The 27,877-nt window shown below is 35.8% G+C and overlaps 2 protein-coding genes across 2 annotated transcripts in view; one reads left to right on the forward strand and one right to left on the reverse strand.

Moving 5' to 3' along the window:
* Window positions 1–513, forward strand: LOC129246819 (uncharacterized). The gene is made up of 2 exons (XM_054885451.1): window positions 1–139; window positions 200–513. The coding sequence occupies exons 1-2, from the start codon at window positions 21–23 to the stop codon at window positions 483–485; spliced, it is 405 nt and encodes a 134-aa protein (XP_054741426.1). The 5' UTR covers window positions 1–20; the 3' UTR covers window positions 486–513.
* A 2,157-nt stretch (window positions 514–2,670) lies between these two features.
* The window catches only part of LOC129247777 (serine protease easter-like), a 31,442-nt gene continuing 6,235 nt past the window's right edge, over window positions 2,671–27,877 (reverse strand). Inside the window, exons 4-7 of the mRNA XM_054887077.1 lie at window positions 16,593–16,741; window positions 8,270–8,420; window positions 2,800–3,584; window positions 2,671–2,716 (exon numbers count right to left, since the gene is read on the reverse strand). Coding sequence (XP_054743052.1) covers window positions 2,857–3,584; window positions 8,270–8,420; window positions 16,593–16,741 — 1,028 coding nt within the window. The 3' untranslated portion in view covers window positions 2,671–2,716; window positions 2,800–2,856. The remainder of the gene's footprint in view (window positions 2,717–2,799; window positions 3,585–8,269; window positions 8,421–16,592; window positions 16,742–27,877) is intronic.

Consider the following 27,877-nt stretch of genomic DNA (forward strand, 5'->3'; position numbering starts at 1 on the left):
AAAAAGTATTTTTTGTGAAAATGAGTACAACGGAGTTGTGGTTCGACGATTCATCGGACGATGAAAGATTAGTGGAACTAGCTAGAAGTAGAAAACAGTTGAGGGACGCATCCAACCCCCTAGAAATGGCTTCCACTGAGTAAATTTAGAATTTTTAAAATGTGTTGACGTACTTAATATTACAGAAATTTCCTTACAGATTTTTAAAGAACTTTAGATTATCTAAAGAGGCGTTGGTGAACCTACTGTCCAGTACAGAAAACCAGTTGCAGCAGTGCACCCGAGCCAAATTGATTCCAAATATTTTAAAGCTAGACACAGTTCTGCGATTTTGTGCTCAGGGATCGTACCAATTGAGTATTGGTAATGAAGATATGCTAGGACTTGCTCAACCCACTGTGTACGATGATGCTGAAGATATTGAAGTGGAGTCAAATAACGGAGAAGTAGAAAACATAAGAAATGAAATTTTGAGAATATTATAGAAAAATCTAAAAAGTATTAAATAGAAACCTTTACGCCACAGTTTCTGTTTTATTTTTGTTATACATTTTCTTTATTCAATTATTCGTCATTCGAAAAAAATATGTATTTCAGTTCCTCTACGTGTTTCAGCCCATACCTGCCAAGGGAAAATAAAAATGTATTTCTATAAACATCACAAAAAAAAAACTATTATTAAGCTTAATCCATTTTGCTGCCGTTCTCACTGGTGGTCCCAAGCAATTCAGCTCCGTTGTAAATTCCTCCCATTTTTTTGCTGCCTGAACTTTGGTGCAAATCCCTTTTGCGAATTGTGGATTCGCCTTTCTAATTGTTGTTTGGTACTCACGACTTTTGACCTGCATAAAATTAACAAAATTAGTATATATTTATTACGTGTATTGCCAATTTGCTAGAAAGTCGTGTACCAAACTGTACCGAGATCAATAATCAACATATTCCAATAATAGAAGAAATGTCGGCAGGACTATTATTCTTAAATCAATTTGATGGTCCAGTACAAATAAACAATGAAACAACTAATCTTAAAGGAACTTTTTTAATACGACACCACAATGTAACAATAAAAATCGAGAAGAGAACTTTTGGCTCCAAAGAAGTCCCAACAGATAACCCACTACCAGCAGTGCTACAACTTGAACCAACATCAAATAGAACCGAAAAAATTCTTTCATTAGAAATGAATATAAAAAACATTAAATACATTGACTTGCTAGAAAGCAAAGAGCATACAAAATTCGCAATAAATTTCGTATTTTCAACAATAAAAATTATACTATTCAAGTATGTACATCAAACGAGGACGTTTGAATTCAAGGAGAGGGGTTGTTAACACGAAACAAATTCAAAATGCACAAAAATAAATATCGTTTCCCACGCTTTTTGCTGACACAACGTCGGCAAGCACAAATTCCTTAGAATCAAATTGCATTCGCGTCCGTAGGTAATGCATTCGCGCTTGCCCTTGAAACGGTAGCAGAGGTAACGACTTCGCGCTAATAAAGCTTTAGCTTTAGTTTTAGTTTTAAAAAAATAAAATTGTCACTTCGTTTTAGACAGTCAAATAATAAAGAGGCATAGCTTCCTAAAAAAAATTTATTTTATTTTTTTTATTTTTATTTATTTTATTTCAAAAACTTTCGGAGTTTTAACTTACATACATAGTTTTTACAAGTATGGATGTGCGTTGAGCAATTGTTTTACAACTTTTATTTTTTTATAATAATGCATTTTGTATTGAAATTATTTCTTTCAGCAAGTAAACTGAATAAAAGTTGTTGTTCAATTAGTTACTTAATTAAAATTTAATTGTAATTTGTTGTAAAAAAGTTATAATTTTGAATAATTTATCAAAACAATAAACATTATTGTTTATAAATCTTAAATTTAAAATTTAAAATTTGGTAACATTAAAATTTTGGCTTTTAAAAAGCCACATTGAGCAGGAGGAATTAGGACAAAATTGTTCCCTTTGACGACTGGCTTGTCCAACCTGTCATTTCAGACATGTTGTTATGATATGTGGAAGATTTAACATTTATGTTTTAATTTTTTGAAATCATAGCTACGCTCGATAATTATTTCAATCGAATAGTAAAGCCATTGATTTTGTACTCATCGTGAAATATGTAATTCTGTTAACTTATTGTTGTATAGTTTTGTCAATTATAGCATAACTTACAATCGCTGCAATAGCGGATCGATGTTATTTATTTAAATGATGAAAGCACGAATATTCGACAATAGATATATCACTGAACATATGTATATTTAATATCGAAAGAATCATTACCTTTATCGCTGCAATTATCGTTGCTATAAACCCTTGACACCACATTCACTTTTCCCTGCACTTCATACTTAACGAAAACGTTTAAATGTATAGATTATTATTTTAGGTGAATCAGTGTGAAGTTGTTTAGTATCGAAATATCGAAAAAATGGGCACTGATTTCTTATTGGGTGAAATTGAATTAGTCTAGTATTATTGTATAGCAGGGAGGAGAGAGACAGATGTCGAACGTTGCCGAACGCGAAGGCCGATTGTGCCCCTTTGTCGCTCTTTCCTCGCTCTCGCTTGCACTTCAAGCCTTAAATGGAACGCCTCAGAGCAACGCCTCAGAGCAACGCCGCATGAGTCATGTTTTTTGGTGCATGCAGCCGGCTCCATCGAGTTATAAGACGTTGTCACGTCAAAAATCTGTTATTTTTGCTTAAAAAAATTAACAACTAAAATGAACTAAGTTTAAACTTTTTAAAAATTGTTAATTTGCTTTTCATGCTTATGATTCTTACCTCTGAGTTCTACTGAAGAGAAAAAAATAATATAGTTTATATACTTTAATAACTTTTTTATTTTCTAATTGTGTTTTGTATCCAATTTAAAAAATACCCCACACGAGTATATACATCAGGAAATCCTTCCTGACCGCAAGGATTTGGTCCAAAAGAAAATACACCAACCAGAAAGTATGATTCCAATGCATTATACCTTTGTGGAAACATAAGAGGTCCACCGGAAACAACCCGACAAGTATCCTCACCTTTCTCGCCAACAGCGCACATTTGAGTGTCTCCCAATTCAATATTTGCATAAGTGTGGTATTTATATTTACACATATTCAGATTTTGCCCCTTTACCAATGCTTTCAGTTTTATTTTACTACTATTACTTGTTTCAGTAGCTCCCCATCCAACAATGTCCATAGTCGCATTTTCAAAGTTGTCTAACTGTAAATTTCTATCGACAGGTAAGCAAATCGGCTTAAGAAAATCGTTGAAAATAACTTTTTCTCGAAGGCGTAGTAATGCTATATCATTTTCTTGAGTTCTTACATTGTATAGCGGAGAGCATATTTGTTCCTCAACATCTATATCTATGTGCGGGTCTGCACACAACGAATTTCCTCGGCTATCAATTTGACAATCTCTTTCTGTCTCTTGATTCCATTCACCCAATCGAACTCCAGTCACATGCCAACTTGAAGGAAGGATCCGCTCGCTAATACAATGTGCTGCCGTGAGAACGTAACGTTCGTTTATGAGACTGCCGCCACAATGAAGGCCCGTGTTTCCGTTACCTACAATAAAAGAAATGTTGCTTCAAAAGTAAATGTATTTTAAGTACATATAGAAGAATTTGTTGCATTTTTATTCAAATAAAACGTCTCACAATAATTCCTCTAGCGACTTTTGTCTCGAATTATTCTGTCTTGTCATCACGTTTCAAGGGGTTAGGGGTAGTAGAATTTTCACAAAATTGGGGGTTTTTTGCATTTTCCTAAAGTATAATATCCTAAAAACCTTGTGTGAAAATTTGAAGTGAATCTGACAAATACTTTTCGAGTTATTCAACAATTAACAAAGGGCGCTCGGGCGCTAGTTAAGGAATGAATTCATTCACAAATAATATGATAAATAAAAATAGTTAAGTAAATTCTAAGTATAATCATGCAGGGCGGAACAAATCCAAACATATGTATTTTAAGAATAACTAATGATAAACATTTGTTAATAATAACAAAAGATAAACATGTTTTTCCTAAGCAGCAAACAAAGAAACTAATATACAAGTCGTGTACCTAAAACGGCAAGATGAGGTATAAGTGTCAATACGACTGCCAAATATGTTGGCAGTCAGTCCAGTATTAACATAGTGTTATGAACTACCCTAAAATTAAATTCATAAAAATAATTTTTTATATATTTTCCAAAGACAAGCAAATCTTTAACTATCTTCCAAGTCTTTAACCTGGCGATCATGCCATCACATTGATGCCCCAGTGAGCGGATCAAAAAATAGTCATGCTTGTCGCAGCAAGGACATATATACACACATAATCCTTCATAATAAAGGATAAAACCTTATGTAAAAAAAATAAATACTGTAAGGAAAAGAAGTGAAAATACAGTGAACAAAGAAATAAAAAATTTAGTGATAGTAAAACTATTCGTGTTTCTTCCATTAAAAAAATAAACACAGTGATCTAATTCTCATAGAAAGGAGCAGATGAGAAAATATTTGGACAAACGTAATAAACTTAATACACGAAGAAATTTGGACACCATTGACGTTATGGAACAAATCGACGTGAACACCATGATTCAGCAGAAATAAAAATATAACCAGCCACCATCACAATAACCAAAACTAGAACCTATGAACACAACGTCTGGAAACACAACATTCAGGCAACCAACTCAGCATCAAAACAACTACTACGACGTGAATAGAAACAATAAAAATTGGAAAAGACCACGAGCTAACAGTGGCCAGTTCACCAATCAATACCAACAACCAAAACTCATGCTAAACAACAACTTAACATCCGAGGAAGACAACTTTAGCACAATTGTAGAGACAGACTCAAAAACAGAAATGGACAAAAGAGTAGAAGAAATTCTTATCAACAATTTTCCGAACTGTAAACGACTCATGATAGATAACGAAAGTTGTCTGAATACACCAATGTTAAAACAAGTGTGAATAAAATACAATATCAACAAAATACGGACACCAATATATAGATCAAAGGCAAACGGCCAGGTAGAACGAACGCACAATTCCATATCAGAATTGGCAAGAATATTAAAAATAAAGCATTCAACATCAGCAACCGAGGAGCTATTTGTAGCTGTAAAGTAATTGAACAACACAACCCATACCGTCACAGAAAAAAAAACCAAAGGATATACATTTTAACCTGATAACATACAGCAAGGAAGACATAGTAAAAAAATTAAAAGACGCATCGGAGAAAACATTTCAAAGTCTAAACTGGGGAACTAGACACCGAACTTTCAAACAAGGAGACCAGATATTGGTGTTAAGGACTAACATCAGCAGTAAAAGCGACAGTCGTTACAAAAAGTACGTAGTGTAGGAAGATCGTGAGGACACGATTTTGACTAAGGAGGGAAAAGTTATTCACAAAGACAACGTAAAAAATTACACAGTTACAGGAGATGACAATGAATTACCTGATATTACTAGGCATAGTCATCATAATCGCAATTCAGGCAGAAGAAGACACCAAAATAACAACCATAACTAACAGGAAATATATTCTAACTAGAACCGACGATGCATATTTATTTGACGAATTCACATTTTTATTCTACGTAACTAATTGACAAAAAATTACCAAATCAAACGAACAAATATTTAATAAGAACTAAAAATCTTATCATTGCTATTTAGAAATATCCTAGCATTAATAATCATTGTGAACTATTTAAAATCACTCCACTTAGAACTAAGCATGTAACAATTTTTCACCGATAAGGAAATTGCCCTTTGCAACAATATTTACACTAGAGTGAATAACTGTAAAAATTATTTAGGCAAGAACAGGGAACAAACATTAATTCGGTATAAATCGGGACGATTAAAGTATAGTTCAGAAAGCTCAACCAACGAACATATAAAATATAGAGTTGCTCTCAAAATTGAGGAAATACCTGACTTTTGAAGACTAAAATGTGGAAATATTAAAATCTATTATTAAACGAGCTCCTCCGAGTTAATAGTTTATATTTTATTAAATTGCGCTACTTTTATTAATTGTGTACTCAATTTTGTGATTTTGTTTTCAATTCTTAAGGTAAGTTTTACCCATTATATTCTTTAATACTTAAACATTAAATATATAAATTGCCGCTATCATACTTTCTGCAGTGATCCTGAGAAAAAATCATACAACTAAATACCAATTCTTTTCTATTTAAAATTCGCAATATTCATATCCGCGTTGAAAAATATGCAGACTATTTATTTCAAATAATAGGTTGGTTTAGATAAAATTTCATATAAAACCAACATGAAAACATGTAAAAATGTAATATATTAAAAATTTCGATATTTTTTCTCCTTCGGATTTTTATGCCCGCAACTGCACTTTTAAATTTTATTATATAATTATTTTTCCACTAAAACTACCATACATTTTTTTCTGATTGATCGTGCTTTGGAAATTATATAATTAGATTTTTTTTAATAATTTTCATCACAAACAGGTTTTACAATTGCATGCTGTTACATACACGCACCAACATTAGGGCGGGTCAGTTTTTTTCGACATCGTTCCTAGCATATTCGGATGTGAGGAAAAAAAGTCTACTAGAACATAGCGCTGAGAGTCGATCAGGTCGGTAAAGGTCAGATGTTGGCCACACCGCTGAAATCTTTACACCATGGATTTTTAAAAAGATCGATAAATTTACTTTTGGCCACGCGTTTGTATTTGGTCATAGGTTAGGTTAGATTAGGTTGAAGCGGTTGTCCACTGTAGGACACACTCAGACTCATGTCCCAGTGTGATGCCGCGTGGGGAACTAGCCCTTATTTCTTCTAAAGCCAATGTGTACTTTTCAAAAATTTTGTAAGATCCTTGATTTCGACAGCGTCGAGATCTTCTAATTCATTAAAGGATTGTCCACCCAAAATGGCGAGTCTACGTCTGGATAGAGCAGGACAGTGACACAGAAAGTGCGGTGCCCCGTAATAACTGAAATCAGTGTGTTAAGATTGTGCTTATCTCTTCTTAGTGGAAGTTCCGTGCGTTTAGCATTGAGAGTCGGCCATAGCTGTCGGGCGATTTTGCAAGTGGCTTCATTACGCCATCTTTCATTCGCTACTCTTACAATTTCCTCGCGGATACGTAGTTTACATGTTTGCAAGGGTATACCTATATCAATGTCTATGTATAGGTACCTATATCATTGGCTAGCTCATCGGCTCTGCAGTTCCCCTCAATGTTAGGTAAAATGACTCAGCCAATTTGGACATAAGATTGCTATGAATTAGAAAAAGAAAAACAATCCGCCATAATTTGTTTCATTTTTTTTCGTTTGCAACCCGAAGTGTATACTCAATTTTGTAATTAAGTGTACTATATATTTTCTTTGCTTAGAAACCAAGTTGCAAGAAGACTGTATGTGGTACATGCGAGTAAATTTAAAATTATATATGTATATGATTGGCGCTTACAGCCTTTATTGTGTTTTGGCTGAGCTCCTGTTCCTATTTGTGCCGTTTGTACAGATATTTGCACACAAATTTAGAGACCTTCAGTTGGATGCCGATTTCGAACGGCTTTCCAAAAAGCTTTTTCCAAAATACTTCCGGAGGCTTGCCTGCCGAGTAGCGGCCACTATTAGAAAAATCTTTTTCTATAATTTAGTGTTTCATGCCCGGGATTTAGAACCCGTGCACTTCCGAGTGATAGACATGCACTAAACGATTTGGTGTACCAAGTGAACCTATAAATCAAGCACAGAATTACAACTGCTGACGTTTGACTACTGCGAAATACCGTTAGATGGAATAATGTTTTGATGCATATTTATGTTCGCGCAAAGTACAGTCTTCACTTGAGTTATTAGAAAACCTTGGATTACTAGAACGAATACGGTAGCTTCAATAGCCATTTTCTTAAATAAAAATTATTGTCTATAATCAAGTGACCCGGACTGTATATTGAAATTTCCCAATCCATACAATCAGAGTTTTTATAGCAGCCGAACTTTGTTTTGAGAAAATAAAAGGATAACTTGCCAGTTTTGTCAATATTTAAAGAGGTAGCAGCTAATGCACCTTGCATTAAAATAATATGCAATTCAAAAAACCTTTTAATTTTTTACTTTTGTTTTGCAGACTTCTAATTTGAATATGTATGTATGCCTTGTTTCGCTTATTATTATTTTTATATGAAATCTAACAATACCTACTTTCATTTTTATTTATGGCAATGAATACTGATCTTACCTTTGGAGTATATGATCAACGCAGTCCAAGGAAATTCACCAATATCAATCAAGTTTTGATCAAAAATACGTTTTGTTAACGGAACGTGCCCACAATTCGGAGGTAAAGGCAGCTTTCCTCTGTCACTCTCTTGTGGATCAGGGCAGCATATCTATGAGTTAAAACATAAAAATATATTTATCTATAAGAATAATACTGGGAATATATACATACATAGGCCATATTCTAGACCTAATGTAAAATGTAATTATTTGATATTAAAAGCATTTTATTGAATCGAAACTATAAGTACTATAGTACAGGGTGCCGATAAGACCGTTGATTTATAAACTTTCTCTAGATGGGAATATCCAGCAAAATAACAAACGTGATCAAAAATATCTACGCGAATACCAGATCAGCGGTTTGGACAGGAAAGGAAATATCCGATTATTTTGAAATTTGCACTGTGTAAAAAAATGTGTGTTGTCTTCACTTTATACCTAAAGGATTTGCACGACTATTTGGAAGGTGGACTATTGGTTGAGGGCATGAATATACGTTTTCTTCTTTATGCGAATGATATTGTTCTCCTGGCAGATAACCTTAAGGTCATGCAATCGATCTGAGTGGAATATGGAAGTTAGCACAAATAAATCGGAGATGATGGTCTTTAGAAGAGGTGAACGACTCTCCCAGGCAGAAAAATGGGGGTACCAAAGAGCAGAATTAAAGTGGTGGCAGAATATAAATATCTTGGTGTCATTCTCACACCCAAAATGACGTTCGACAAGCACTTAGAAGCCAGAAATAGTTCAGCAAAAGCTAGTATTAATTGCACAGGGAGCGAAGCCATTCATCTCACTAAAATCAAAATGGAAACTGTCCGAAGCTGTGTGCAGATCTACACAAACTTACGCCGCTCAAGTGGTAGGTTATTTGAGGAATAGATACATTTCAACGTTACTTCATTAAAACAATTCTCAAACTCCCCAAGGTCACCCCTGAATATAAAATAAATTCCGTACATACATATGCACATATATCTTCGAAATTAACCGATAGCAGATCCCCCACGTACATATACCAAGACAAAAGTGGAAGAAGAGACGAACTTTTGGTCGAATTTATTGAATATCAAAATCTTTACGTTCCATTTGGAATATAAAAACCAATGATAACAATAATCAAGTACCTACATAAATAAATAAGGACGACTATGACTGTTTAGTCAAAATAGCGGGCAAATTACCTAGCGTACATTCAGATATGTGTCCGTAGGTATGTATATCATATTTGCGCTTATATATTATATTATATAGCGGATTTAAATGGGGTTTTGATATCAGTATTCAAAAATGGCGGCCGGAGTTGGTGTGTATTTCTGCTCTGAAAAAACTTCTCATAAAAAAACTATCTACCGTTTGGAGGCACACCCCAAATAGACTCCATCCAGGCAAATGTGGGGCCTTTTTTACTCTCTTCAAAAGGTGAGGACGTGAGTTATTGAGTTGCTTTTTGCTTATCTCTCTCTGCACAAATTCGCCAAAATTGTTTACAATTGATAGTTACAAAAAAATTAAATTAAATCGTTCTTTTTTAATATATTTCTGTATTATTATTATTATTAGGTGTGGTTGTATAGCATGTTTGGCGGCTTTATCTACCTCTCTACAAAAGCTGTAAGTTACATTGGAGTATATTCCAGGTTAGTAAGAGGATAATTCAATATACTCGTACAATGCACTGTTAGAACTCCTGAGATGATTTTAAACTTCTTCTTATTCAATACCATATTGTCTTTAAATTGATTGGGATTGCGATAAACCCGTTAGATTGCCCCAGTGTGATCTTATTTGTCTTTGTGTTGTACTTCCTGAATTAGAGAGAAGAAATTACTCTTTCCTAGACCACAGGCGTCAGGACTGTGTCCTAATACGATCAATGGGATCATCCAAAGGGCATTAGGCGAGCTTAACTCTTGGGCCACAGGCTGTGGCCTAGATTTAAACCCACGTAAAACAGAGCTTATGCTTTTCACCATCAGATATAAGGTACCAACTTTTACCCTACCAAATATTAACGGACAAACTCTCTCACTATCACCCAGCGGAAAGTACTTAGGGGTAATTCTGGACTCCAAACTAAGCTGGAAATTAAATGTTGAAGAACGGGTAAGGAAGGCAGAAATTGCTTTATATGCCTGTAAACGTATGCTTGGAAGAAGTTGGGGTCTTCAACCAAAGCATACATTATGGCTGTATAAGACGGTTATACGACCTATTCTATCGTATGGTTCGGTAGTTTGGTGGAAGGCTCTAGGGAGAGAGTACAATACCAAACTACTCGGCAGAATACAAAGATCAGCATGTGCAATAACGGTCGGTGCAATCAGATCATGTCCTAGAGAGGCTCTCAATGCACTGACACACGTTATTCCAATAGACCTACATATTAAGAAGACGGCAACCATGAGTGCATTTAGGTTAAACGAAGCGGGCCGCTGGAGAGAAAAAACTTATGGTCATGCTAGTCTATTATTGCGACAAACTCAGTTAATCTCGGTGAGAACTGACTACATCGTCCCGACTGTAACTTTCAATAGGAATTTTGCTACTCTCTTTCCAACTAAGGAAGAATGGAATAAGGGATTCTCTCTAAACAACTTCGACACTACAGTCTATACGGATGGAAGTAAAATGGGCTGCGGTGTTGGAGCTGGTATATATTCTCACAGACTTAAAATTGAGAAATCTGTGTGTCTCCCTAATACCAGCAGTGTCTTCCAGGCGGAAGTACTGGCAATTGGGGAAGCCTGTAGGCTACTAATCGCAGATTTCTCTTTTAAGGGTATTATCGCTATTCTCTCGGATAGCCAAGCTGCAATCCAGGCACTGGGTTCGGCCACAACAACCTCCAAAGTGGTGGAACAAAGTAGGAATAGCCTCACCACCTTGAGTGAAAACCATAAAGTTACCTTAATCTGGGTCCCGGGACATCGGAACATTGAAGGCAACGAAAAAGCAGATGAACTGGGAAGAGGGGGATCTGCCATGAATAACGCTCTTGCAGAATCGGTACTCACACCATTGGGTGCAGTCAAGAGCACAATTTCCCTAAAATACCTCCGAATCGCAGACTATATTTGGAAAGTCCAGACGAAATGCAAAATTAGCAGAACGTTATGGCCCACCTACAACCTCAAGCAATCGTCGGCATTAATAAGAATGAAACGACGGGACGCCTGGAGACTAACGGCAGTCCTAACTGGGTTCTGGTCTATCGGAGAACAAGCAGCCAAAATGGGTATCCCTCACAATACATACTGTCACAGTTGCAAACAACCGGAGAAAAAGGAGACAATCTTCCATTTCCTCTGTGAATGCCCTGCCCTATGGAAGGACAGAATGTTAACCCTGGGCCAACCGCTGTTCGAGAATCTCGAACAACTATCTGGCTTAGACGTTAACAACCTAATAAGGTTCCTTAACCGCACAGACTGGATATAGTTATGCTGTAAATAACCGTTAAACAAGTTGGTAACGAGGATGTGGCAACGAAATGGCGCGGAAGCGCTAGTTGGATTTTGGAAGAATTACCACTTTAAACCAACCAGACCACACCTAGCTCTGGGCTTATAAATGGAGTGGAAAACCACTTAGAATATATAGAATTTGAAACTCATGAATTATGAATTGTTTTACATTACTTAAGTGGTTGTTGTACTGCACTCGTAAAACAAAAAAAAATGTTGTATTTTTGTTTTTTTTTTGTTATAATCATTTTATGAATACATAGTTAGGTATTTATTTATCATATTTATGAAACTTTTACTTAGTATTACTTATTTACTTATAATTACTTGTGGTCTGAGCCTATATCTTGTTTTCTCGTCTACGAACGGTAAATGGTTTTCTATGAGAAAGTTTTTAATGATGGAATCGCACTCGAGCATTTGCCATTGGGTACCAAAACCCTTTCATTATTTAATGTCTGTAAGTCAAGTAATGTTGCATGAAATATTAAAATTTATATTATATCAAAATAACGATAAAATCAAGTTTTAAATAGGAGAAAAGAGAATACTTAGTCCTGCCATAAGTTCTGTTACAAGTTAAGTCCGTTAAAGACATGAAATTATTATACCATTTTTAATGAAGTTAGTTTTATTTAATCATGTGAATATTAATTTTTTTTTTTAAATTCATTCGAAATGGTCACTATTTGCTTTTGCAAAAGCCTTCAAACGATTAGGCCATTCAGCTATTGCAGCACGCACGGTTTCCATGGATATTGACTTTGCTGCTCGAACCAAAGATTGTTTGAGACTCTCGAAATTTCTGTAAGGTGTTCCACAGGCCATGTTCTCCAAGTCTGCCCACCAACTGTAGTCCTATGGATTCAGATCTGGACTTCCAGACGGCCAATCTTCCACGGCTATGAACCCAGGAATATTTTTTGTTTTGCCACTACTGGGTGAATTTTGCCCTTATGGGCTGGAGCGGAATCTTGCTGGAAGATCCAACGTACTCCATTAAAGAGAGTACTGCTCAACTGCTTCGCCACGCCTTTTCCTGGCACACTTTTGCCAAGACCAGGGCCTCTGAAGAGATGTTACGCCTTTACAAGGCACTCCCCACCAAACCATTATGGAGGCTGGATGGTGTCCACGCTGAATCCTTGGAACAACATTTTTTGCGCCTTCGGAAGTTCTAGCATAGATTTTGTCGTTTGCTTATTAAAAACTTCTTCATTAGGGAAAATTTTCTCATCTGTGAAAAGAATATTTTCATGGCCGTTGACCGCGTGCCACCGAACAGACTGCTTGAATCTGTCGAGTCTAATTTTTTTCAAGCGTTGTCAAAAGATGACCTGTGGAGTGATAGAAGGCTTTCATGTGGAGATCATTTCTAATTACTCTTGACATCGATCTGGTCGATATATTAATTTCCCTGAATTGAAAGATTTGTTGCAGAATTTTTGGCATAGTATATCTGTCAAACCACTTATTATACTTGTATACTACTTAGGCGGCCGCCGTGGCCCAATGAGTTGGTGCGGAACTACCATTCGGAATTCAGAGAGAGAACGTCGGTTCGAATCTCGGTGAAAGATCAAAATTAAGAAAAAGTTTTTTCTAATAGCGGTCGCCCCTTGGCAGGAAATGGTAAGCCTCTGAGTGTATTTCTGTCATGAAAAAGCTCCTCATAAAAAATATCTGCCGTTCGGAGTCGGCTTGAAAATGTAGGTCCCAAAAAGGATTTACGCGCCAATTACATACATATACATATATATAGGTATATATGGGGCGTTCCACGTCAACCGGACCAAAGCTCTGTCCAAAATTCTATGGGATGAAAATAATCATATAATATGTCAAAATACTCGTAAACTCATGCCCTTTCAATTGCAAAGTGGCAAATTTGAAAATTCAAAATGGCGTCATTACCGTGTCACCTCAAAGACACTAAATTCCAAAATTTGCAAATATATCTATCAATTACTTTTAAAAATAGGTTCAAAAATGATGACTCATGATATATTTGAATGTTTTTGGGGTCGCTGATGACGAATCCGATGTCAGTTTTTCAAAATTCAAAATGGCGGATCCAATATGGCGGACATTTTTCGAAAATTTTTTTGGATTCGCTTGAAACTCATCACTTGGGGGTTTTCCGGGTCGCTGATGACGAATCCGATGTCAGATTTTCAAAATTCAAAATGGCGGATCCAATATGGCGGACATTTTTCGAATATTTTTTTGGATTCGCTTGAAACTCATCACTTGGGGGTTTTCGGGGTCGCTGATGACGAATCCGATGTCAGTTTTTCAAAATTCAAAATGGCGGATCCAATATGGCGGATATTTTCGAAATTTTTTTTAATTTGCTTAAAATTTGTTAGTCCGCTAAAGTCAATGGAGAAAAACGATTATTACAAAAAAGACTCTTGCTTACCGATATTAAAGTAATGCATGCAGAATTTAAGGAAAAATATCCTGATTTGCCGATTGGCATGTCAAAGTTTGCTGCTTTGAGGCCAAAAAATTGTGTTTGTGCGGGATCGGCTGGCACTCATAGCGTTTGCGTCTGCTTAATTCATCAACATTTTAAATTAATGATTGATGAGTTGAATTTTGAAAAACTGGCACCTGATTCAGAGCTTTTAATTAAAAATTATAAGGATTGTTTTAATTTTGTTTTATGTAAAATTCCTCAGCCCTCTTGTTTTCTTTTAGAATGCACCTCATGTCCTGGAATTGAAACCTTTTTAAATAAGTGTCAACTGCTTTAGAAGCTAATGAAATTAGTGAAATTATTTGTAGATCTTGGCAATCGACTGATAAGTGTACTCTGAAGAAAATGTTCTTTTCCTCAGAAGATTTTATAGGAGAAATGTCCACTCAGTTTAAGAAACTTTTAGCGCATCATTTTATTGCTAAGAGGCAGTCTGAGTACTTTCAGGAAAAAAAAAATAATCTTCAAGACGGCGAAGTAATATTGCAGTGTGATTTTTCTGAAAATTATGCTTATTTCATTATAATAATGATCAATGCACAGTACATCCTGCAGTTTTCTATTACAAGGAAGGGAATGAAATGAAGCACCGCAGTATTGTTTTACTGTCAGACTGTACAACGCATGATACTGCAGCAGTTTACATATTACAGCAGACAGTAATACCGGAAATAAAGAAAGTATGCCCAAATGTCAAAAAAATATACTATTTTACTGACGGGGCTAAACAGCACTACAAAAATCGGTACCAAATAATAAATTTAATAAACCACGAAAAAGATTTTAATGTAAAGGCTGAGTGGCATTTCCATGCCACTGCTCATGGGAAAGGAGCATGCGATGGCGTTGGAGCAGTTTTAAAAAGAGAAGCAACGCGTGCCAGTTTACAACGTAAACCTCAACACGCCATTTTGAATGCCAAAGCTCTTTTTGATTGGGCAAAAGAGCACATTAAATCGATTCAATTTTTTATTTATTCAAAACAGCAACATGAAAAAATGAAACGTTCGCTAAACAAGAGATTTTCCGCGGCACCTTCTGTAACAAAAATCCAATCAGCACATTGTTTTATAGTTACACCACATAATAAACTCAACGTTTATAGGTACTCGAATGACCATGAACCGCTCGCCATTGTCCAATATTAATCAGCCGTTTTGAAATATAAAACCATTTAAAGAGAGTTACTATCAATCAGCCCTTTTCAAAGCTAATAAATTAATTAAAACACCAAAAAATAAACCTTTAATCAGCCCCTTTCAGGGCTAATAAAGTAGCTAAAACACCAAAAAATAAACCTTTAATCAGCCCCTTTCAGAGCTAATAAATTAATTAAAACACCAAAAAATAAACCTTTAATCAGCCCCTTTCAGGGCTAATAAAGTAGCTAAAACACCAAAAAATAAATCATCAATCAGTCCTTTTTAGGGCTATAAAACAACATCGATTTGACATATTGGATCCGCCATTTTGAATTTGAAAAACTGATATCGGATTCGTCATTAGCGACCTCGAAAACCCCCGAGTAACAAATTTTAAGCAAATTAAAAAAAATTTCGAAAATATCCGCCATATTGGATCCGCCATTTTGAATTTTGAAAAACTGACATCGGATTCGTCATCAGCGACCCCGAAAACCCCCAAGTGATGAGTTTCAAGCGAATCCAAAAAAATTTTCGAAAATATCCGCCATATTGGATCCGCCATTTTGAATTTTGAAAAACTGACATCGGATTCGTCATCAGCGACCCCGAAAACCCCCAAGTGATGAGTTTCAAGCGAATCCAAAAAAATATTCGAAAAATGTCCGCCATATTGGATCCGCCATTTTGAATTTTGAAAATCTGACATCGGATTCGTCATCAGCGACCCCGAAAACCCCCAAGTGATGAGTTTCAAGCGAATCCAAAAAAATTTTCGAAAAATGTCCGCCATATTGGATCCGCCATTTTGAATTGAAAAACTGACATCGGATTCGTCATCAGCGACCCCAAAAGCATTCAAATATATCATGAGTCATCATTTTTGAACCTATTTTTAAAAGTAATTGATAGATATATTTGCAAATTTTGGAATTTAGTGTCTTTGAGGTGACACGGTAATGACGCCATTTTGAATTTTCAAATTTGCCACTTTGCAATTGAAAGGGCATGAGTTTACGAGTATTTTGACATATTATATGATTATTTTCCTCCCATAGAATTTTGGACAGAGCTTTGGTCCGGTTGACGTGGAACGCCCCATATATACTTATACTACTACATATTTTAGTTTTTATTAAATTCAACGTTTTAATTTAATTTAGCTAAACGGAAATGTTGTCTTACCTGAGTAGAGTCTTTTCCGCACATACTTCTTGTTAAAAAGTTGTTTTCACTTTTCGATCGGTCATTTCTGGCTAACGGTAATAAAGTGTTGCATTTACTTATAGATATACACTTCCCTTTTATTCCATTTGGTGTTTCACATGTCTCATCTGTGCGAAATAAATAAAAATACATCTTACTCTCAGCTTTGTTTATAAATTTAAAAACAATTCCTTTCCAATTTCTTTCAGAGTGCGGTTCGTATAACCGTCCGTCTGAGCAGTTGATACGTAAAATGATATGTAGGGGGTATAGGGTATGTCTATTTTCATTATTAACGTGGGAAATCCCGGGCCGGACAGTTTTCTTCTCTCATTCATTTCTAGTCGGAGAAGATGCTGAAGTATTGTTCATCGTCCAGTTCGGTAAAATTTATTTTTTTCTGAAGTCAACAGAGATTGAAACTGTAATCGTTGCACAACTGTATGAATACGCACATATAAGCATGTACATATGTATGTACAGTGCACAGCATAAATCTTGATACCCTACCATTTCTAAAATTTTAACTTTAAGAAATTTCACACATTATTCTAGATTCAATCACAAATAAAAAATAGTTTAAAAAAACTAAAAAACACGCTTTTATTGCTAATCGAACTAAAAAGTAGAAAATAAATTTTAATGACAAAGGAACCTATAATGAAGTAATAGCAAATCGAACGATCAGTCATAGTCAGCTACCTCAGAACAGAATTATAACAAAAATTAAGATACAAATAGAGTAATTCAAATTAGAGTTAAAAGCGTGGGATGCTTGATATAGTAAATATTGCAATCATTCTATTGGCAACTACCTATGTACAGAGGGTTATGAAAGTGAAGCAAAATGCATCCCACGCTTTTAACTCTAATTTGAATTACTCTATTTGTATCTTAATTTTTGTTATAATTCTGTTCTGAGGTAGCTGACTATGACTGATCGTTCGATTTGCTATTACTTCATTATAGGTCCCTTTGTCATTAAAATTTATTTTCTACTTTTTATTTCGCTTAGCAATAAAAGCGTGTTTTTTAGTTTTTTTAAACTATTTTTTATTTTCTACTTTTTAGTTCGATTAGCAATAAAAGCGTGTTTTTTAGTTTCTTTTTTAACTATTTTTTATTTTTAGTAATATATATGTCGGTGTTTACGAGTAATATACTATTACACAACCGCACACTAAATACTAACCTCAATGGTGGTGTGGAAACTAAAAATTCCCAATTTTTGTTTAAAAAAATACCCAATTCATGTTTCTACCGGTGTGGCAAGATTGGCAAATGTTATAAAAAATGCACATTTTTCAGCGCTCTCACGAGAAAAAGAGTTTCCCATCTTGTCATCTATGTTGTGTGTTCCAAGTCGATCAGATTTTTAGAAGCCAGTGTAAATTAAGCTCAAAGATTCCGTTACATACATACATACATACAACCCGAGCTAATAAAAGTGTGTCTTGGTTTTTGCATCACGATAATGCACCGTCTCACACTGCACTCGTTCTTCGTGACTATTTCACCAAAAATTCCACGCATATCGTTCCGCAACCACCATATTCGCCTGATTTGGTTCCGTGTGACTTCAGGCTATTCCTAAAACTCAAGAGACCACTCCGGGGAACGCGTTTCGAGTCGATTGAGGAGATAAAAGCTGAATCGAAGAAGGTGCTGATGGCTATACCGGAAATGGACTATTTGGCATGTTTCGGGGATTGGAAAAATCGTTGGCATAAGTGTATTTCGGCGAGCCCGAAAAAACAATTGGTACGACGAGGAATGTCATGCTGCCGCAGAAAGAAAAGATGCCGCTTATAGAGCCACGCTGCGATCGGGTGCAACGCGAGCCATGTGGGATCGCTACAGAGAGCTGAAAAAGGAAGAGAGACGTATTATCCGAAAGAAGAAACGAGAGGCCGAAATACGTGAGTGCGAAGAGCTTGAGATGCTGGCCAACAGGAACAACGCCCGAAAATTCTACCAGAAAGTTCGGCGGCTTACAGAAGGTTTCAAGACCGGGGCGTTTTCCTGTAAGAACAAAGACGGCGAACTGGTGACTGACGTACAGAGCAATCTTAAATTATGGAGGGAACACTTCTCGAACCTATTAAACAGTGACAGCTGCGCATGTCACAGAGAAAGTGAAGATCCCGATACCCCAATCGTTGACGACGGAATTGTCGTTCCGCTACCCGATCATGACGAGGTGAGAATAGCGATAACGCGGCTAAAGAACAACAAAGCCGCGGGCGCCGACGGACTGCCGGCTGAGCTATTCAAACATGGCGGCGAGGAGCTGGTAAGGTGCATGCATCAGCTCCTATGCATAATATGGTCGGATGAAAGCATGCCTGCCGATTGGAATTTAAGTGTGCTCTGCCCAATCCATAAGAAGGGTGATCCTGCAATTTGTGCCAATTACCGCGGGATTAGTCTTCTAAATATCGCCTATAAGGTTCTAGCGAGCGTATTGTGTGAAAGGCTGAAGCCCACCGTCAACCAACTGATTGGACCTTATCAGTGTGGCTTCAGACCTGGAAAGTCCACCATCGACCAAATATTCTCAATACGCCAAATCTTGGAAAAGACCCATGAAAGGAGAATCGACACACATCATCTTTTCGTCGACTTCAAAGCTGCATTCGACAGTACGGAAAGAAGTTACCTGTACGCCGCGATGTCTGAATTTGGTATCCCCGCAAAACTAATACGGCTATGTAAGATGACGTTGCTCAACACCAGCAGCGCCGTCAGAATTGGGAAGGACCTCTTCGAGCCGTTTGACACCAAACGAGGTTTCAGACAGGGTGACTCGCTGTCGTGTGACTTCTTTAACCTGATGTTGGAGAGCATCGTAAGAGCCGCAGAACTTAATCGCTCAGGCACAATATTTTATAAGAGCGTACAATTGTTGGCGTATGCCGATGATATTGACATCATTGGCCTTAACAACCGCGCTGTTAGTTCTGCCTTCTCCAAACTGGATAAAGAGGCAAAGCGAATGGGTCTGGTGGTGAACGAGGACAAAACGAAGTACCTCCTGTCATCAAACAAACAGTCGGCGCACTCGCGTATCGGCACCCACGTCACTGTTGACAGTTATAATTTCGAGGTTGTAAAAGGCTTCGTTTATTTAGGAACCAGCATTAACACCGATAACAATGTCAGCCTTGAAATCCAACGTAGAATCTCTCTTGCCAACAAGTGCTACTTTGGACTAAGTAGGCAACTGAGCAGTAAAGTCCTCTCTCGACGAACAAAACTAACACTCTACAAGACTCTCATCATGCCCGTCCTAACGTATGGCGCAGAAGCTTGGACGATGATAACATCCGATGAAGCGACGCTTGGAGTGTTCGAGAGAAAGATTCTGCGTAAGATTTTTGGACCTTTGCACGTTGGCAACGGCGAATATCGCAGACGATGGAACGATGAGCTGTATGAGCTTTACGACGACATAGACATAGCGCAGCGAATAAAGATCCAGCGGCTACGTTGGCTGGGTCATGTCGTCCGAATGGATACAAACGCTCCGGCTTTGAAAGTATTCGATGCTGTACCAGCTGGTGGTAGCAGAGGAAGAGGGCGGCCTCCTCTGCGTTGGAAAGATCAGGTGGAGAAGGACTTGGCTTCACTTGGTGTGTCCAACTGGCGCCGGTTAGCACGAGAAAGAAACGACTGGCGCGCTTTGTTAAACTCGGCCAAAATCGCGTAAGCGGTTCTAGCGCCAATTAAGAAGAAGATAAGTGTATTTCATTTCGAAGGGGATGAAATTGATTTACAAGAATAAATAAAGATTTTTCATTTTACAACCAAATTCACCTTACTTTTTGCCTACAGGTAAAAAAAGAAAATATTAATTCTGGTAATCCTAATAAGGATAATGGAAAACTTTTATCAAATTATTGCATTGTCATCGGTCCTTGATAGGTGTGCAAAATTCCAAGTCGATCAGATTTTTAGAAGTCAGTGAAAATTAAGCTCAAAAATTCCGTTACATACATACAACCCGAGCTAATAAAAGTGTGTTAAAAAAAAGAACCAACTTTGTCTGCTGCATCAACAACGGCAAGCAAAAATGTAAATGTAAGTCTGAAATTCGTACAGCAAAAGGGTTTATATGCTCGCATTTTGAAGTAGCCAATGCAATTGCAAAATTGTTGAATGCATGCATAAAGATGGAAAATCATACTCAGAAATCGAGAAAATCATTCTCCTGCTGATGAGCAACAGTGCAAAAGGTAACACAAAGATTCAAAAAGGAGAAAAGGATTGAAAATGAGTGGGGATCAGACCGCCCTAGGAAGTTAACTGAGAGAGATGAACGTCTTATCAAGAGAACAATAGAAAAAACTCCTTTCAAAAACGCTCCGAATATAACTGCTGTACTGCAAACATCTCTAAACACCATTCTTTCATCGAATACAGTGCGAGCCAATCAAGAGAAATGGATATACCTGTAAGGCATGTATTGCTAAAAGAAAACCTTTTGTCAGTGATACTAATAGAAAAAAAAGAATCGAATTTGCCAGAGCATATCAGCTTGAAGAATTTGACTTCTGGGACAAAGTAAATCTCTCCGACGAGTCGAAATATAATACAATATTTTCAGATATTATGGGCGACTCAAAGTGTAGAGGAAACAAAATGAAGAATTAAATCCAAAAATTACAATTAAAACAGTCAAGCATGGAGGTGAAGGCGTCATGGTTTGGGGTTGCATGTCCACATCAGGTGTTGGCAATCTTGTTTTTATTGATGAAATAATGACAAAAGAAGTAAAGGGTTTAGACGTGATAACGTCTTATAATTCGATTTAACAGGCTGCACGCACGAAAAAATGTGTTGTTACCTTGCTCATATGTAGTTACCTTGCTCATTAGTGTTACCTTGCTCTTTAGTGTTACCTTGCTCATTAGTGTTACCTTGCTCATATGTAGTTACCTTGCTCATATTAGTGTTACCTTGCTCATATGTAGTTACCTTGCTCATATTAGTGTTACCTTGCTCATATGTAGTTACCTTGCTCGTTAGTGTTACCTTGCTCATATTAGTGTTACCTTGCTCATATGTAGTTACCTTGCTCATTGCATTGAATGAACTGCAAGCGAAAGCGCGGAAGGAACGACAAAGCAAACAAAGCAAACGAACGGCAACGTTCGACATCTTGCTCTCCCCTACTTAAGTGAGCGTATATATGTATGTATATGCGCATATGTACATATATAAATTCACGTATTTGTATTGGCATATGCCTTCTTATTGATTATTATTAATTTGATTTACTTGAAGAATTTAAAATAAAACCAAGTTTGTTAATAATACCTGTTGTTTTAATGTTATTATTATTATTTTTTTATTATATCTGAAGGAAAAATGTATGGTAATATTTACCATATCTATACTAATATTATAAAGAGGAAAACTTTGTTTGTTTGGTTGTAATGAATAGGCTCAAAAACTACTGGACCGATTTTAAAAATTCTTTCACCATTCGAAAGCTACATCACGAGTAACATGGATTATATTTTATTTTGGAAATAGGGCTCGAGATATAGGTCAAAACGTGGTAACCTTCGGATGTGTATGTACAATATGGGTATCAAATGAAAGCTGTTGATAAGTGCTTTAATTCGGGGTAATTTTCATACCTATTGATGACTAGGGTCTGGAAATATATGCCAAAACGTGGACCCGCCGTGTCTTCGCACCGAATTAAACCAAACTTACACACATTGTTAAGTAGGTATTGAAGATGATTTCCGTATAGTTTGAATACCTATTGGTAGATAGGGTCTCGAGATATAGGTCAAAACGTTGACCCGGGTAACCTTCGGATGTGTATGTACAATATGGGTATCAAATGGAAGCTGTTGGTGAATGCTTTAGTACAGAGTATTTTTCATGCCGCTCCATGACTGGGGTCTCGAGATATAGGTCAAAACGTGGACCCGGGTAACCTTTGGTTGTGTATGTACAATATGGGTATCAAATGAAAGCTGTTGATAAGTGCTTTAATACGGGGTAATTTGTTATGTTATGTTATGTTATGTTATGTTATGTTATGTTACGTTATGTTATGTTATGTTATGTTATGTTATGTTATGTTATGTTATGTTATGTTATGTTATGTTATGTTATGTTATGTTATGTTATGTTATGTTATGTTATGTTATGTTATGTTATGTTATGTTATGTTATGTTATGTTATGTTATGTTATGTTATGTTATGTTATGTTATGTTATGTTATGTTATGTTATGTTATGTTATGTTATGTTATGTTATGTTATGTTAGGTTATGTTATGTTATGTTATGTTATGTTATGTTATGTTATGTTATGTTATGTTATGTTATGTTATGTTATGTTATGTTATGTTATGTTATGTTATGTTATGTTATGTTATGTTATGTTATGTTATGTTATGTTATGTTATGTTATGTTATGTTATGTTATGTTATGTTATGTTATGTTATGTTATGTTATGTTATGTTATGTTATGTTATGTTATGTTATGTTATGTTATGTTATGTTATGTTATGTTATGTTATGTTATGTTATGTTATGTTATGTTATGTTATGTTATGTTATGTTATGTTATGTTATGTTATGTTATGTTATGTTATGTTATGTTATGTTATGTTATGTTATGTTATGTTATGTTATGTTATGTTATGTTATGTTATGTTATGTTATGTTATGTTATGTTATGATGTGTTGTGTTGTGTTGTGTTGTGTTGTGTTATGTCATGTTATGTTATGTTATGTTATGTTATGTTATGTTATGTTATGTTATGTTATGTTATGTTATGTTATGTTAAAGTATATGTTATGTTAATGTTAACTCATTCTCTATATCCATACAAAATATGTATCAAACAAATAAAATTAAAATTTTCTTTTGAAAAATGCAACCATTCAATCAGTATTTTCTTATGACGTTATCACGTTAAACTATCGTCAGTTAACCGACTTTGCAGACAACCTCTTTTTTTCAATTAAAAGTTGTTATTTTGATATTCAAAGAAAAATACTATTTTTTAATGACAAAAGAAGTAAAGGGTTTTTCAATAAAAGGTGTTATTTTGATATTCAAAGAAAAACGCTATTTTTTATAATAATATAAATGATTGGGTGTTTCTTTATAAAGAAGAAGGTATGCCGTTAATAGTGGGAAATAACATCAAACAAATTACCACCACGACCACGCTTACAGGATAATATTCTTTTCATGAAATTTTCCATAACCGAATTGCAAAGTGGTTGCCCTATGTCTTCGATAGACTCACGAATTCCATCTTTGAGGTCTTGAATCGATCCTGGGCTGTTGGTGTGGACTTTCTCTTTCACGTGGTCCCAAAGAAAAAAATCACAAGGTGTTAAATCACAAGATCTCGGTGGCCAATTGTGATCACCTCTTCGAGAGATAACACGGTCCGGAAACTTTTCCCGTAAAAGATCAATGCTTTCGTTGCTTGTCGGGCACGTAGCGCCGTCTTGTTGAAAATAAACGTTGTTCTGATCAATACCATCCAATTCAGGCCATAAAAAATCGTTAATCATCTCCCCTGTTTAACACCTAACACCTGTTATTGGAAACCCCTTTATATTTAAAAATCCTTGTTACAAAGTGCTGAAAAAATTGGATTGTCTTGTGGATTTTATTTCCAGCAGGACAACACTCCACGCACATAGTGAAGATGTCGCTAATACATAAAGTACCTCAATTGTTATCAACGCCTCCACAGAATCCAGTTATGAACCCTATAGAGCATTTATGAGATCATTTGCAAAAACCATTAAGGAAACACCACATAACTCACAAAAATCAACTTAAAAGCTTGCTCCAAGTCGAATGGCAAAATAAAAATTCGGATTATACAAAAAACTTGATTCACTCAATGCCTGACCGACTAAAATACCGACTGACTAAATTACGAGGATACCCTACTAGATATTAAATGTAATTTTTCTTTTACTTTATTGCAGAGTATCAACACTTTTGTTGTGTGAATTTTTAGATTTTCTATGGTTTTTTCCTTCTTATTTGAGAATGAGATAGTTTATATTTTATATTTTCTTATATTTCACACGGGAACAATTGGATTTATTTAATTTTTAATAAAATATTGAAATACTCAAAAATCTTCGTGATATTTTTTATAAACCATCTTTGAAGTGGTCGGGTATCAATACCTCTACTTCACAGAATTTGTTATTAGGACCTTTCTCAATGCAGAAACACACTCGGAGTTTTGCCATTGCCTGCCGAAGGGCAACCGTTGTTAGAAAGAGCTCCTTTTGTTTGGTGTTTCATGCCCGGAGATTCGAACTTGTGCACTTCCGAGTGGTAGTCACTCACCAACCCATTTGGCGGCCGCTGCTAAACCCATAGAAAATGATATTAAGGCAATTTTAATCATCAAATCGCCCAGACAAGAAATCAAAATCGTCACATTTTTTTTTCGTGGAAAAACATATGGAAAATTACCAAATAAAATTGTTGGGTTAAGAACGGTGAATTCACCTTTATGGATAATACGAGTAAGCATCCAATACCTGTAGGTATATATTAGGTGAAGTAAAAAAACATAAATTTGTACCAGCTTATTATTTTTTCGAATGTGGAGTGTTGCTTATTTTTGAATATTTTTGTTATATGACTTTTAATAACTGTGTGTAGGAGTTTTAGAGACATAGTTAGGGGGCGGTTTTGTGCTTTTTTGCTGCTAAATCTGCTAGTTCGTTGCCCTTGATTTTGGCGTGTCCTTTCGATATTATTTTTGAGTTTTGATAAGCAGTTTCTTATGAAGTCTATATAATAATTATTATTGTTTACATTTTTTAACTTGTAAACTTGTTTGGTTTGCGTTTTTTTGAACCGTCTGTGAAAATTAGTTTGAATTGTTTTTTAAGTAATAAGAGATGAAATATTTTTAATGCGTATTGTCTTTTTTTTACTGGTGGAGTGATGTATCTATGGCATTGAAATGGAAAATGGAATTGAAAATGCCATCCAGGAAATCGGGTTTTAATCTTAGGTTTATTATTAATGGGAATATCTAATTCCAGGGATTTTTCTCTTATGCGATTGAGTGTTGATTGAATCGTAAATATGTTTTTGTTTAGAAATTATTATTTTGTGTGTTAGTTTGGAAAGTTTGACTGCTCATTAATGATTAGGTTTTTGCATAGTTTTTGTGTGGTAAACTCCCTCATTTGTATTAACGGTATGCCTGTGTCAAACGTCATGTTGCTAATCGGAGTAGTACGGTATGTGCCTAAGGCGGTTCGTATAGCAGAGTTTAGTAATGAGTTGAGTTTGTTGATATTTGTTTTAGGTGAGTAGTCAAAAAGGTATAATCCGTAATAAATTTTTGATACGATTCAAGATTTGGTAGCGGCAATGATTGAACTAGTGTTAACGAGAAGTTTTGGGCTTGCAAGGCATTTTATTATGTTCAAACGTTTATTTGGTGAGTTGACAAGTTTTGAAATGTGGGCTTCCCATTTATATCTTTTATTAAATTCGATACCTAATATTTTTAAGTTTTCGGTGTTGTTTTTTGTAAAATTGTTGCATGTGATATTTGGATGACAGTGTTTTTTCCTGCATAGGTGCATGGGCTTGCATTTTTCTGATTCATTTGCTTTTGCATTTCCTTTGAAAGAATGATAAAAAACAAGATTGCGTCTTTCGAATGCGTTGAATTCGTAGGGAGAATTTTTGTGATGATTCTACAGTGCTTCTTATTTAATTCCATACTCTCTTTAAATCGGTTTAGGCTAAAGCTACCTATAATTGATTTTGATTGCGATAAACCCTTTAGATTGTTCCAGTATCGTCCTCTACTTCCTCTATAACAGAGGAGAAGTTACTCTTTCCAAGATCACAAAATGGCTCTGGGCCAATAAATGGAGGGCCCCTCCTTTCTATTTTGTATAAAAACAGCATGCTCCGTAAGAGCACTGGACTTACTGTTAATCTACACTTATTGAAAAGTACGAAGTAGATATGTAAGACACAGTTTTCCATATAAAATAATTCAAAATCAACTACACATTCCAAAAAATGTTGGCCAACTTCATAAATTTTTACTCATATCGGTTAATTATTTACATTCTGTCAAAAAAATATCAGGATTTGTCCATTTGAAAACACGCGTTAAGGAAATGGTGCTGGAAAACCATCATTTAAGTTCCAGGGAGGTAGCTCGTGACCTTAGCGTGTCTCACGAATCAACTCGTAACATTTTACATCATCAATTGGGTATGAGACGCCAAGATGCGTGGCTGCTCGACACGTTCCAATAGAGTTGAATTCCTTTAAAAAAAATCATCGAAAGAAGGTGGCTGAAGACATGCTTGAGCAAGTGAATTCGGACCACAGGTTTATCCAGCGCATCATAACAGGTACTGACTGGGAATTCGTTGAATAGTTCCACGGTAAATAAATAATGTTATTGGGAAGTTATACTACGTTTGAGAGAGAATGTGCGTAGGAAGCGGCCCAATTTGTGGAAAGAAAACCCATGGATCTTGCACCATGATAATGTACCGTCTCACAAGATTCATATTGTAAACATTTTTTTTTTACCAAAACTCGACAAATTTCATCGAACAGACGGATTTAGCCCCCTGTGACTTTTTCCTTTTACCAAAACTTAAATTGCCACTCCGTGGACGCCGCTTTGAGTCGATAGAGGCCATTAAAGAGAATTCGCTGAAGGAGCTGAAGAAGATATCTTCAAACGCGTTTAAAAGGTGCTTTGATGAGTGGACTAATAGTGGGCATATGTGAATTGCTTCGAATGGAGCGTCTTTTGAGGGCGAGAAAATAAATTTTGATGATTAAACAATTATTTTGCGTTTTATTGAACAATTGCCGGTACTTTTTTGACAGAATGTATATATTAGAATAAACAGTCTTAGCAAACGAAATTTTGTGAAATTAAGTTTCAGATAGTGAATAAAATACTTAATGAATACTTAGAACTTATTCGTGAGAAGCTCTCGTATAATTTTCTTTGAATTGAACACAATTAATTTTACAAAACATCAGCCAATCAAAAAATAATAAAAAAGTAATATTATTACTTGGTCCTTTGGGCGCGGCTGTAAGACTAAAATTATATTACGAAAATCTGCGCTCTGTGAAAAGTGTTCATCGCGCCCTCAGGCCAACTCAGCGAAGAGGCCCATTTTGGGCTTAATGGCTAGGTCAATAAGCAAAATTGCCCTATTTGGGCTTAAATTGCCACCTTTGGACT

Source organism: Anastrepha obliqua, chromosome 5 (assembly GCF_027943255.1).
Source record: "Anastrepha obliqua isolate idAnaObli1 chromosome 5, idAnaObli1_1.0, whole genome shotgun sequence".
NCBI classification, from domain to species: Eukaryota; Metazoa; Arthropoda; class Insecta; order Diptera; family Tephritidae; genus Anastrepha; species Anastrepha obliqua.